General features: G+C 43.0%; 1 protein-coding gene across 1 annotated transcript in view; it reads right to left on the bottom strand.

The window, feature by feature from the left end:
- The window catches only part of RFX7 (regulatory factor X7), a 66,450-nt gene that overhangs the window by 26,401 nt on the left and 24,825 nt on the right, over nt 1-15,224 (bottom strand). The window contains exon 2 of the mRNA XM_069982435.1: nt 2,636-2,669. Coding sequence (XP_069838536.1) covers nt 2,636-2,669 — 34 coding nt within the window. The remainder of the gene's footprint in view (nt 1-2,635; nt 2,670-15,224) is intronic.

The raw sequence follows: 15,224 nt of genomic DNA, 5'->3' as shown, positions 1-15,224 counted from the left end.
ATGCGCTATGGATGCACCACAGACTAATTTTTTGCAGACTGCGGACACATTATATGGCCCTAAAAAATTGCTGAACATGTGAATGAGGCCTAAGCCCCAACCCCACTTCCTTTGTATTGTTTTGGTCTCTTTGCTGCCGGAGAAAATTCCCCTAACAGACTGGTAGAGCTGCTAGCAGGAAAGAGAGACACCTAGTGGCCAATTCTTAGAGACTTTTTTCAGGGAAGTCATTTTTTGTAAAGAATCTCTACTGTAAAATCATACATACAACATTAAAGATAATAAAAGAAAAAAACATTTTTTCACAGAATTAAAACTATATAAACAAAAATGGCAGTGTATTTTGTAGGTGTTCAGTAAGCATTTACCAGATTGAATCTACCAATCTATGTAGTTAAAAGTACTGTATGGGGTAAAAAAAAAAAAAGTACAATTCTTTAAAGGGGTATTCTCATTATGACTATAAGTTAAACTTGTAGGAATACTCTTGCAATTACATTCACTTAACAAACTTGCCACTTTCTCTTGATATACCCACTCTTTCCCTCCCATTGCTGACAGTTTGCTGTGTTTCTGATCACCACTCTGCTCTAAAAGCAAAGCCCAAACTGAGAGATAGATAGATAGATAGAGACTGACAAAAAAAAAAAAATCAAGCTTTCGTTGCTTTGTTTTTCTTTTACATTAACAGACCCTCCCCTCTGTGATGTGGCTCCATTAGAAACAATGAAGTCACGTCAGAGAGGGGCAATAACACTGAGGACGGGAGGGCTTCCCCCAGTGCTCTGGAGGGGTGGGGTGGGGGGGGGCTGGTGCTCTGGAATAGACTAGTGCCGTGTGTAAAACCGGGCGTCAGTTCAAAAAAGGACCATACCACCGACATCCCAGCACCAACGCCGGTCTGTCAATGTAAAAAAAAACTAAAGCGATGTGCCTGGTGGTACAATCACTTTCATTTTTCATTTTAGAAGCATTAGAGCAATTATAAAGTATGCTATATAGGTATGTTCACACATATTTGATTAGCAACACTGATTAACAACAATCGGCCTGTGTAAGAGGGCCTTAAGTAGATCTGAAAATCTGCTCAAATTGGGCATTGACTTCAAAGCAGTGTTCCATCACAAGTGATGGCATTTCACTATTTTGTCTCACGAAAATTAAACCTACCCCAAAAAATAATACCTAGCTTCACTTTGCAGGCTTTTGGAGTAGGCTTAAAATATACTCCCTTGTCCAAGCTTGTTAAAGTCGGCTGACTGGATCACTGACACTGGGTGGCTGAGCATCAGCCAATCAGTGCCAGTTAAGCTCCATAGGCAGCCGCTCAACACAAGCTGCAGGGGACGGTAAGAGTGGTAAGAAGATGTAAGTGATTGGTTGAATGGGCTGTCACTGCCAGATGAATCAGTCTTAGATAAAGCCTCGCCTACATTTACTATGTCTGCCCATCAGGTGAGCAGTGCTTACCCCTGACCAAGGTGTAAAAAATCGTCGCCTTTTCCATAGTGTACACCTGGGTTGCATGTTTAATAAATGTGCCTCTTATTTTACAGTGCTGCAGATTTTTGTTAAAGAAGACCTGTCACCCCCATGCTGGGGTGAAGGCCGCCCGACCCCCCACTAGAGACCCTTGTACTTACCCCTTCTCTCCAAGTCCCGCGCCTGAAGCTGGTCCGGGGGCGGAGATATACCCGTCGGAAGCCTGGCGCGCACGCTCCTGAGATGAGTCCGACGCCCATAGAGAATGAATGGCTCCATCTTGGGACTGGCTCCAGGTGCGGGACTTGGTGAAAAGGGGTAAGTATAAGGGTCTCTAGCGGGGGGTCAGGCGGCCTTCACCCCGGTGGGGGGGGGGGTGACAGGTTCCCTTTAAAAAGAAGGTTGGAAACCTCTGAACTGCTGATATGCCTATACTATAGCACATAGGGAACTCAGAATCCACCCTTCTAATGAATGAGTGCTGAATGAATATTCATTAGAAGGCCTGAGCCGGACGGTGGGTAGACCCACCCTTAGCCCACCAAACTGCCTCATTAGCATATGGATTAAACAACAAAATACACAAAAATGGTGTACAGTTCCTCACTTTCATCCTCAGCCACACTGCACTACAGGGACATATAAGCAGGTTAAATGCTAAGGCATTTAAATGGTTAAAGCATACCTGTCATTATAAAAAAAAAAAAAACTTTTCACATGTCATAGAGACATGTCAAAACTTTTGAGTGTTCAGTACTGATGGTGAGACGGAGTGAAAGACTATTTGCTATGGTCAGAAAAAAAGAGTTGGGCTACATATATAGGAACCCGATTCATCACTTGACACAGAGACAGGAGATAATCACACTTAGCACACTAAACACTCAGACCCGGACTGATCAAAACCGCTATATGACTATGTCAACATAGTCAATAAAACATATGGCAACATAAAAATTAAGCTATAGCTTTTATAATGTGATGATGAAAAGAAATGAAGAAAACTGGAGACTAAGGGGTAATAAAAAATGTGACCTTCCAAAGATAGACAAAGTCTATCACTACCCAGGGACCACAGACACTGTCAACCGCTATGATTAATATTATGCATACTATATGGATGGTAATAAAAACACAGAATTATGTTACTCACCAAAATGCAGTCCACTTTTGACTGTATGGATTTACTGCAGAAAAGAAAAAATAATAATAGTCAGATATGCTCATTATAATCACACAACCATCTACCAGAAATATGTCAAGTTCTATAGCAAACACATGAATGAGAAAACGCCACACAATATAAAATAATTGTAATGAGAGGATATCATATATGCAGTCTTTATCATAGTATGAGCTATGTTTTCTATAGAAAAAAAAAGTCTGCATATACTTTGAGATCTTTGAAGACGTTACCTGTCACATCAGCTGTTAATTTCTTTTGTAAAGTTTGGATAATCATAAAAACGAACCACGAGGTGACGGAAATGCTAATGACCTCAATTGGATGAGAATAGAGGTTGCGTGGTTCATTGCCATGGATAGGGAACGTCCTGATTATGTGAGAAATTCACAGCTTATCCGGCAGCGCTGTAGTGACAGGTTCTCTTTCTTATAGGCTATGCTTGCCCATGGGCTGTCTGGTATTTCAACCAGGCTTCACCGATATCCATAGGGATGCATGACCTGCTGTTATGGGAATAAAGTAGCATTCAAGTGGCCTGAATGGCTTAAATCCCCAAGAGCGGAAAAAAAATTGGGCAGTTAAAAGCCAACCTGCCAGATCCTTCTATCCCCTGACATCTGTTTGGGGAAAGACAGGAGACCCTCATATGCTGGTCTTGCCGACAAAATTGATTGAGGTGTTTGCAATTCAATTCTACAACAAAAGTACAATGTATAAGGGTGCGTGCAGCTGTGCACACTACGGAATGGTGACTAAAAACCTTTTGCGCATTCTGCAGCTTGCACAGGCAGATTCCATTGTCCGTTCAAAGAATGAACAGGTTCATTCTTTGGCTGGATAATAGAATCCACCCATGCATAGAATGGAGTCTATGACACGGCCAGAGACTCACACCCGCCACAGTCCACGAGCGGGTGTGTGCTGCGGAATGCGCAACGGGTTTTCCGTTGTCATTCCGTAGTGTGCACGCACCCTAAGAGTCAGTAAATGTAAAAGAGTTTTAACACACCACATTCACAAACATTGAAAAACATTGCATGCCCCATCTGTTGTGGTGTTTCAGACTAATTTACATTGCAGCTGGTAAAATCCGTGGCCAAAACCTTTATCCCACTGACAGCAGATTTTCATGCTAGTAAAGCTGACAATATTTCACACTTTGTGCATATACCCTAATAAAGAGCAGCACCACATTATCATCAGTGGCTCGTCTTAGACATATGCATTCACATTATAAACAGAGTACAATGGCTTCTATATATGTGTCTGGAGGGAAATTAATCTCCCCAAACCCTTCCTGTGTAAGACACTTTATTAGCATATTATTAAGACATCTAGCAGCGTGTCCTCTGGATACCTCTATTCTAATTATAATGCATGTCACCAAGCAAAACTAAAGCAGGGGATAAAAGCGCAATATGTGCATGCATGGACTTGTCCTAAAATACATGTATACAATCTAATACCTAAACAAAACAACATTTGGAGATCCCAGGTTATGATATACAATTAGTTTCCTTCAGAATTACTGGCCCTCTTAAAGGGTATGTTCACACTACAGAATACGCGCAGAGACTTCAAGCGGATTTGACCATGCGGCCTCTGCTTGAAGTTCCGCCCGTCCCATAGACTTAATTATATTCGCTGTCAAAGTTTGCTGTCCACCCAAAGAATTGACAATGGCTAAATATCTATATTGGATTTTTATAAATAAAGGATTGGATTTTTAAGATTCAAGTGTCGGAACATGCTTTGTTATTGGACATTGGTGTACTCCCTGGTTGCCTACAGGTGAGTTCCCTGCATGGCTCTTCTGCTGGGTTTACACGAAACGATAATTGGCCCGATCGTACGATTAATGATGTCGGAGTAATGATTTTTTTTTTTCATAACAATCAGCGTTTAGACGGTATAATATATCGTACGGAAAAATCGTTTTGCGATTGCCTGCCCGCCCGCAGCCCGCCCCCCCCGCCGCTCCGATCGCCCCCGCCACGAGCATACGTTACCAGCTCCGCATAGCAGGTCTTCGAAATCCCCGGCTCCCCTCTTTAGCGCATTGATTGGCTGAAGAGATGAGCCGGGAATTTCAAACGGCTCCTCTTCAGCACTGATTGGCTGAAGAGGAGCAGTTTGAAATTCCCGGCTCCCCTCTTCAGCCAATCAATGCACGGCAGCACTAATTGGCTGAAGAGGGGAGCCGGGAATTTCAAACGGCTCCTCTTCAGCCAATGAGTGCTGCCGTGCATTGATTGGCTGCAGAGGGGAGCCGGGAATTTTCAAACGGCTCCCCTTCAGCCAATCAGTGCTGAAGAGGAGCCGTTTGAAATTCCCGGCTCATCTCTTCAGCCAATCAATGCGCTGAAGAGGGGAGCCGGGGATTTCGAAGACCTGCTACGCGGAGCAGGTAACATATGCTTGTGGCCGTGGTGGCGGGGGCGGTAATCGGAGCGGCGGGGGTGTTGATAAGAGCGGCGGCGGGGGTGGCAATCGGGGCGGTGGGGGTGGTGATCGACCCGGCGCAGGGGGCTGCGGATGAGCGGGGGGCCGGGCTGCGAGCGGCCGGACTTTCGCGCAAAACCAGGAACAGACTATAAACAGGGAACAGGTCATAAAGGAAAGATTGAGATTTCTCCTCTTTTCAAATCCATTTCTGGTTTTGGCTTCAGAACTCTGCCAGATAATCTTTCTGTGTAAATGGACCCTTAGAGACTAAAATTCCCCATTATAACTATAGTTGTAGCGGTAAACGGACTTCTTCCTTATAATAATGGGCAGGCATTTTTTTACAATTGACTATATACAGAATTGCAAAACACAGTTTTAAGAATAGTAGAAGTTTCCAACTGGCTGTATAGCTTGGGTGACCAGTTATCCCCATGGCATATGGGATCCAAAACATGTAAATTCTGAATACTTATACAATGGATTTCTGCCATACACAGACACTGTGTGACTGCAGGACTGTAGAGTCTCCGGAGAGGTACCACCACTGCCAGAAATAAAAACTCAATAAAGGTTTAGCAGTGGCTCCAGAGTCTCAAATTAAACTTTGTGTACAGCGGAGAAAAACATAGCTCAATGTTATCAGTAAAAAAAACAAGTCACTGAAACGACGACAACTGCTGGGCAGAAATCAGTACTACAGGGAGTAGTATCGCAAGACACTGAAAGTCTATTTTTCCTTAATAAAGTATAAATATCTATATATATATATATATATATGAATACAAACAGTCACCAGCACTATGATATGTGTCAAAATATATGTCCAACGTTTAAAATTTTCACAATTTATATGCGGGTTTCATCTACATAAAAAATTAGCAAATTTGTAGATCCACAGTCTATGTTATCTTTATTATTCCCATCTCAACTTACCAACAGTCAAACTTGAAGGGCTTCTCAGTCAAGTTAAAGAGGCACAGTTTTTTTTTTTTTTTTAAGAAATCAACAGGGGTTGAGATTAGTGATAAGCGAATTTACAGTGGGAACTAAGCACTTCATTTGTATCTGTATTCTGCTCATTGGGCTGCAGGCTTTAAAGTCTGCTCCGCTCCGTGCGGCTCCCCTCCAGGAGGAGACCAAACATGGGGAGTCCCAGTCCTTTGCATACTCAAAGACATGGCTCAGTATAGATTGGCAGCCATTCCTAAGCATCAATTTAAAATACCTACAATCCACATAATCAAATCCATACCCTAATGTTTGCCGGTTACTACTGGCCCACTGCTGTGTGCTTGTCCCCCAGCTCCTGGACACTACATTTATGCCTCATCAGCTTCTGCACTGATGAACTCAGCACAGGAGTCTTCAAAGTCCAGTACACACATTTATTTAATTATTTCAGTTGTTGCCTAAAACACCATTAAAATAGTATCGGAGGCTATCTGCAGGGAGAAAAATGTTCCACTGCAATCCTGTGTCCTGTGACTTTCTATGGGTTGACATACTCATACTGGATTTTTCATTCCCAGCGCTGCCCGGTTAAGTGGGAAGGGGCTTTAAATATTTGCAGCGGATTGAAAAATCCAGTACGAGTGTGTAAACCTATAGAAAATCACAGGACACAGGATTGCAGCGGATTTCGCTGCTGAACTCACAGCATGAAATCCGCTGCAACCCACTATGTGTGAAGCTATCCTTAGCAAAAAGGAAAAACAATATTTAAATTGAAAAATTTCCATTAAACAATTTTTTTTTTTCCATATTGCCCAGCTCTAAGCTATAGTATAAATATTTATATATACTATACAGTATACTTTCTGTCTCTCTCCAAGAAACTACTACTCCCCAGATCGACATGTGTTCTATTAGGTTAGCCTTCCGATCTGTAATGGTCTCAGTCCTTTCAACAAACTGCATAAATGAATAGTACAAGTGAATATAGGAAACTTTGTAATACATTCTCTTCTCTTACCAGGCCCTACAAGCAGTTTTTAATCCCAGTATGCTCTTTGGCTTCATTTATAAGAGATAATTTCTTGCTACCACAGACGTGATACAGGAATACATGAAATCCAATAAAGACCCAAGATGAGAAGTGCTGAAGGCAGACCACTGTTTTATCCAGCATATATGTGTTGGAATACATGCACAATCCCTGTTCCAGATTCCGCTGCAGCTCCCCATCTGATGCTTACTACTGCCTGCCCTGCAGTCATCACATCAACTGGGTTACTGTTCAACCAGGAAATCGTTGGCAAATAGCACAGTTTTACCCAACATAAAGTGTTGTCTAGATTTATACATTCTAATTAAGAGCTAATTTAGATGTGCTGCCACCATTTTGGAAAGGGGGGGGGGGGGGGTCACACACAGCATTTTGTTATAGTTTCTGTCCCAGTCTGACCCTGGGTCTAATATATAATTGTAACTGATTTCAATATGGATGCTACAATGTGACCACATTATGGTTTGCGCGATAACGGTTGAATTTGAACGATAATCGTACGTGTAAACGCAGCGAACGATCGAACGACGCACGATAAATCGTACATTTTGATCTTTCATCAGGTCATCAAATCGTCGTTCATCGTACGCAAAAAATTGTGTGAACAGTCGTTCGCCGATTTAACCAATGTGTGAGATAGGCTTAAACGATCGCAAAACGATCGCAGTGCGAATATTCGTACGATATATCGTACCATCTAAAAGCTGATCGTTATTAAAAAAAAAATCGTAAATCCGACATCGCTAATCGTACGATCGGGCCAATAATCGTTACGTGTAAACGCAGCATAAGGTAGGATAATTGCCTCATTAGGGCATCAGAAGAGGTCTACCAGGAGATAAGAGATGGTTATGAAACTTAAAATCGACTTTGTACCCACAATCTGTACTGCTGTTGGCCAGCTGTTCTTGAATCAAAGAGCTGTCCTGGGGTCCGTCTGGCAGGTGATCCATATATTTTCCTAAAAAAACTGCTTTTAAAATTGCAGCCCTGTGTCAAATTGGCATAGCCTAGAGTGTCTGTGCCTTAGGCCCCGTTCCCACTGAGCAAAGGTAGCGGAATTCCGCGACGGAATTGTCCGCCACGGAATGCCGTTAGCCTCCTGCACATAATGGGAGTCTATAGGAGGCGCGGAAGGAACATGTTCATTCTTCAGCGCGTACAGAGCAGGAGCGCGCGCCTCCCAAAGACTCCTATTATACGCGGGAGGCTAACGGCATTCCGGAATTCCGCTACCCTTGCTCAGTGGAAACGGGGCCTTAGGCCTGGGACGCCTCTCAGTTTGTTCCTCCCCGCCCTCTTCACCATTAGGAATGCCCTGGGCAGGATTTCTCCTATTCATCACTTGTCTGAACACTGCACACGTGCTGAATCGTTAAGGCACCTGTGCAGTGTTCAGACAAGTAATGATTAGAAGAAATCCTGCCTAGGGGCATTCCTAATGATAAAGAGGGCAGAGAGGAGGGAGGGAAAGGCCTAGGAAACACACACTGTAGGCCACACCAGTTTGACACAGGGCTGCAAGTTTAACAGTTGTTTTTTAAGATAACTGCATAATAAAGCATCCATTGAACGGACTCCAAGACAGATCCTGGATTAAAAGCAGCTAGAAAAAGAACATACCTTGGTGTGAATAAAGTCTAAGCTCTAGAGGGATGGGCCAACCGGTAACTTGTACAGTGAATATTTGCACACATTCCTAGCGACCTCAGGAACTATGCTGTGCAGGTAAGTTAGTTTTATTTATCATGTATGTGTATCAAGCACATCCCATATACAAAAAGCTTTGCTACTGTGATGCTACATACTATGGCGACTAGGGGAGGGTGTATAAGACCTGCTGTTTGTAACAACTCCTCTTGTAGTTCTCTAGTTATGCTGATCCACTGATATAACAGCTGATCCCGGAAGCTTCCTTGTTACCAGATGCCACTACAAGTTTATTGCGTTTCTATAGCACTGTGGGAGCAATCTTTTGGCCCAGCAGCAGTGATGTCATCAGAGTTGGCCTGAACGTCAATCAAAAATGAGGGTCCCACTCTGCAGACAGACAGAAGAAAGGGTGGGTGCAGCACTAAATGTACAGCAAACCGGGAAGTTGAAAACCCCTTTAAGGACAGGCCAAAGGTTTTATCCTCATTAGTTAAACTGCTGCACTTAAAGGGGTTTGACAACCAACATTGGTGTTTATTGCACATCAGCAGCAGGAAAATCGAACACTTCTGGCTAACTTATAAGATCCCAGCAGAGAGGATCAACCTATTTCCAGATGACCTGGTGATTCTGACACAGCATTTCTATCATCAAGACATAGTTTTACGGACATACTTTTTGCAGCAGTCACAAATAGGCCTTATACCAATACCACCATGAAAGGCTTGTGTTTCCGAATAAGTATATGCCACGCTTCCACAACTCGGAAGATCAGTTGTCAGTATGACAAGTTACTCACTGCGATTAATCCTCCCAGCATTACAAAGAAGCTACAAGGTTGCAGGATCGGACAATTCTGCCCGTTAAGATATACAATATGCTTATATTTTATTTTAAACTTATTGGGAGGGGGGGTTATAAGTTTTTTTTTTATACTTTAAAAAACTTTTTTTTTATCACTTTTTTCACCGTAAAACATGCAATCATTAGATTGAATGTACTCATCTATGCTATGGCCATAGCATAGCATAGATCAGTGTTATCAGCGATCTATGTATAGAGCCTGCACGAGAGCAGACTTTATCCATAGATGGGCGATCCGACAGGAAGTGGATTACCCCCACCCATCGATACAAGCGATTGGGACCCCCGCAGCATGGCTTAGTGACAGGAGTACTTAAAGGAGAAGTTCGAGCAAAAGCAATTTTTAATATGTTATTAGTTAGGGAAAGTTAGACAAATTCCTAATATACATTAATTATGGGAAATTTACACATTTACTGCTATTTCCCTTAATTTAATAGATCACGGATACTTCAAAATCTCAGAAATACCTTGACGTCACTAACCGGGGTGTAATTCCAATGGAGTGTCCAGCAAGGGCGCACTATATATAGAAGTCAATGAGTACCATACTATGAGCACATGACGGCGAAGTAGTACCAGGGCTATCTCCATCACCGCCGTCGCCCCTGCTCCTCCTCAGGCCCCGATCTCAGGGGGAAGTAGGCCTCAGACCAGGGCCTACATTACATCAGCGGACCCGCCGGACAAGCAGGGGCGGTAGCGACAGGGGTTCCGGACAGGTCCGCCGCTATAATTGAGGGAAGTAGGCCTCAGACCGGGGCCTATTGGGGGAAGTAGGCCTCAGACCGGGGCCTCAATTACACCAGCGGACCCGCCGGACGACCAGGGGCGGCGACAGGGGTCCGGACGGGTCCGCCCCTGTAATTGAGGTCCCACTCTTGGGGGGGGGGTCAGTAGGCCTGGTCTGAGGCCTACTCCCCCCCTGAGACCGAGGCCTCAATTACATCAAACTTTTTTTAAGAGAATAGTGTCAAGAACTTTGTGCTATGCAGGTAATTCATGTACAAAAGGATGTGGCAATGGCATCTATATGTAATGCAGATTACAGTAAGGGAATTTTATAGTGGACTGTTAATAGCCTCAGTTACATGTCTGTGCCACTTTCCTGGTGCTAGCTCTATATCACTACAGCTGCCCAGAGATTCTGTCAGCACAGTGTGCTGCTGCCTAATGCTGAAAGGTTTTAATCCACCATGTTTCAGGAAGTATATGGCAAAGGCCTCTGTATCCTACGAGTTATTACCATTAATACAAGAGGCATCTCAGGGAATCAGCACCTTGAAAACATGTTAAATGGTTAGATTGGATCAAAACTGAATAATATTATAGTTTCCTGTTGGATCCGTCATCTTCAGCCTGTAAAGGAGTGCTTCAAGAACAACTACTTCACATTAGTGCTGTAACAATCAATTTCACAAATGATAATAGGGAAAATTTATTAAAGTACATATTGCAATGTACTCAAGGTACATACTAAAATGTTTAGAACAAGCCTTATTTGTGACTTTTTGCAGGTGGGGCCTACCATTGCCCAGAACCTTAACCATTATTCACACCAGAAATTTGCGTACCAGCTATAAGCTGTTTCGGGCACATGAACAACCACACAAAAGAATGAGTTAAGAGCAGTGGGCTACACTTCCCCACACGGCTGTGGAGTCAATAAGCCTCAGCTCAGACTTTCTGTATTTTATTAGGCTATGACTCCTTTATTAATGGCTAAATAGACACCAGGGGAGTTATTTATCAAACTGGTGTAATGCTGTGTTTACACAGAGAGATCTGACAGATTTTTGAAGCCAAAGCCAGGAACAGACTGTTAACAGAGAACAGTTCATAAAGCACTGAGATTTCTCTTCTTTTAAAATCCATTCCTGGTTTTGGCAAAAATCTGTCAGATAAATCTTTCTGTGTTAACGCACCATTAAGCAGACCTAGCTAAGCAGCTTCAGAGTAATATTCTACATGATCTTGGGGCGACTTCTGAGTGAATAAGGCAAAAATATATATAGCAGATTCACCTCTGTGTGAGTTCAGTGGATGCAGCCAGTCTCCAGCCACCATGTCCTGAACAACTCACTACTAACTAAATATTCAGCATACACAAACCAAAACTGCTAACAATGCCAGATACTAGTGATATAGAAGTCAGACATAGGCCCAGATTTTTACATACTTGTACGCAGGATTTACTAAGGATCTTAGTAAGGGCTCTATTACAAGGGACAGTTATCATACAAAAGATTGTTACAGCATTTGCATTTATTCAATAATCGTTCCATGTGTATGCAGGTATGTGTTGTTGATGTCATCTATTAAGCTGACCCTAAAATCATCATCATTTGCAAATCGTTCCCTCAATATTAACTAATCTTCCCTTTATGTTTACAATGTTCCTTCTTTTACTGGGATCAGAAGATGTAAACAATCTTAGTAACTATCGTAACTAACAACTATCATTCTTTGTGTTATGATGAACGACTTCAGGTCGTTCCCAAAAATGCTTGTTCTCAACCGCATAGCGTTAATTGGTGAAAATGAAAAGAAAAATGTTTGGCCTAATAAGACCCTTAATCTGGCTTGTCTGAGGTGGGCACAAACCATGATAAGTCAAGCGCAGAAGGAGGCCATGCCCCCCACCCTCCCCTGCGGGTATTTTGTTCAGATTTGAGATTTCCAATTATTCCTTTAAAAGGGGTACTGCAGCGAAAAACTTTTTTATTTTAAATCAACTGGTTTCAGAAAGTTATATAAAATTTGTAATTTACTTATATTAAAAAATATCCAGTCTTCCAATACTTATCAGCTGCTGTATGTCCTGCATGAAGTGGTATTTACACAGTGCTCTATGCTGCCACCCCTGTCCAAGACTGGAGCTGTCTAGAGGAGTACAGGTTTTACTATGCGGATTTCTTGTCTTTGACAGTTCTTGTCTTCGACAAGAGATGTCAGCAGAGAGCACTATGTCAGACTGCAAAGAATACACTACTTCCTGCAGGACACACAGCAGCTGATAAGTACTGGAAGACTACAGAGTAGTACTAAGTAAAATAACAATTCTATGTAACTTTTGAAAAACAACTTGTATTGTAGAGTATACGATCAATCGTAATAACGAACTAACAATGTGTACATACATCAAAATATTTGTGAACGATTAACAATGATTTTATAGTCAGCTCAAAATAGGTGACAGAATATGCGTTAGTTGTTTGATTGTTGTCTGCACACACAGGGAAAGATTACTTAAATGCAAACGATTTAACGATAATCTTTCTGTGTAATTGGCCCGTTCATCTGATAAGTACTGAAGACGGGGTTATTATAAGTAAATTACAAATCTCTTGCACATTTTGGCACCAGTTTATTTGGAAAAAAAAAACTTTTTTGTGAACAACCCCTTTTTGTCACTGATGAGTGTTCTTAGAAACACTCAATCAGCCAATAATCAACCAGTGTAAAAGGATGAGCTTGATCATTAGAGCGGCTGTAAGTAACATTTATTGCCGCACATCACTATGTGTAAAACTCCTATTCCACGGAGCGACAGCAGCAGATCGCTGCTTTCCCAGTCGTTTGTCTTTCAACATGTTTGAAAGACAAACAACGTAACGATCAGCCAGCATGAACGATGTCGGCTGATCATTGCATTCTACACCACAGGACGATTATCGGCCGTAACGGCCAATAATCGTTCCGTGGATAGGGCCTTAAGTGACCAGAGGTAATTGATGTCTCAATGGCCAGGTCAAATTGTGCACTTCAGCCATGGGATCATAATGATCCCATAAGCTGAAGTGCAATCTCTGACTGCTTCCCTCTCTCCCCTGCCCCTGTAACAAGCTCCCATGAGCTGCCAATATATTCAAATACCCTTACTGTAATGACAGAACTGCTATGATGTTTCTTTTGTAATGATAAAACCATGTTCTATCATTACAGTAAGGGATTTGAATATGCTGGCAGCTCAATGGAGCTTCTGACAGCGGTGGAGGAGAGGGCTGGCACAGATCATAGCACGGGATCATCATTATAAAACGGTTTATTATAATGATCCCATAGCTGCAAACAGAACCAATTGGAACTGTTAATACTGCAGAGGACATAGAATGTCCTGCAGTATGGGGGGCAACATTAGTGATATAAATGGTGATAGTCATCCAAGTCAATCTTTTTGCTGCAAATTGTGCCAGAATTCTGGGACATTCCAATATGTTGTGTGAGAGAATGCCGCATTCAGATGTTAAAGGGGTTATCCAGCGCTACAAAAACATGGCTACTTTTCCCCCTCTGTTCCCCCTCTGTTGTAAGCTCCATTTACTTCAATAGAACCGAGTTCCAAACCCCGGGTTCCCACCCAATCTGGAGACAAGAAAGGGGAAAAAGTGGCAATGTTTTTGTAGCGCTGGATAACCCCTTTGATGGTGCGTTCACACCTACAGGATCTGCAGCTGATTTTCTGCAGCAGATTTCAGTTAAATAACTGAACACAGCATCAGATTTGATGCTGTGTTCAGTTATTTAACTGAAATCTGCTGCAGAAAATCAGCTGCAAATCCTGTAGATGTGAACGCACCCTAAAGAGGACCTGTCAGCCAGGATGCGGTGGCAGAGCCCGGCATACTTAACCCTCCTGGACCCGGTCCCTGGGCGGAGAAATCACGGCCCGAAGCTGAACGCTCACATTATGCTGAACAGTAGAGATGAGTCCGACGTCCTTAGAAAATGACTGCTCCCGTCATTTTCTATGTCGGGCTCCACCGGGAGGTCGGGCAGGCTCCGCCACGGCATCCCGGATGACAGGTTCCCTTTTGAGTGAAAGTTTGTAAATATAAGGCTACACCTGCAATGTTTTCTTGGTGATGTTATTTGCATTAGTGGCAGTTTTAAAAAACGGTATGCTCCAGGTGCAGCTTTTTTATCCAGCTTGTGGCATTTTAATTCCCTAGAACTCCATGGGGCAGATTTATGAAAGGGTGTAAATATACACATGGTATAAATTTCCCACACCAACCAATCACAGCTCCTCTTTTATTCTACTAGAGCTGAAAGCTGAGCTGTGATTGGTTGCTGTGGGCAGTTTACACCAGGTGTATATTTACACCCTTTCATAAATCTCCCCCCATATGTTTTTGTCCTGTGGCATTTTTTCTCACATTCTCCTATACAGATCCTTAAAGGGAATCTGTCAGCACCTGTTCTGGGGTGCTGACAGTGTGATGAAGGTGTGTGTCTCCTAGTGCGGTGTGTTACCTTTCTTTTTCAGGGTCCTGTACTTTGTCCCCAATCTGTGCCGTAACTGTCTTTTACAATTGTCAAAGAGGGGGAGTGGTGATCGTGCCGCATTTTGGACCGCCTCACCACTACCCCCTCCCAGCTTCTCTTGAATATTCATTGCGCCTGTCCCCCGGCCTCTTGGCGACGTCATCTTTAGCTGCCTGGTTCTCTGTATTGCACATGCTTCCGCATGCGCTGTAGTGCCTCGGAGCGGCACTGAGCGAAGCCATTGAGGGCATAGACTTTGGCCCTCAGTGTGTCTGCGCCAGTGAACCAGGCAGCTTAAGATTATGTCGCCAGGAGGCC

This window comes from Dendropsophus ebraccatus, chromosome 1, assembly GCF_027789765.1.
Source record: "Dendropsophus ebraccatus isolate aDenEbr1 chromosome 1, aDenEbr1.pat, whole genome shotgun sequence".
Lineage (NCBI taxonomy): Eukaryota > Metazoa > Chordata > Amphibia > Anura > Hylidae > Dendropsophus > Dendropsophus ebraccatus.
Note: the sequence above shows the minus strand (reverse complement) of the source record. Positions and strands in the feature narration are given on the sequence as shown.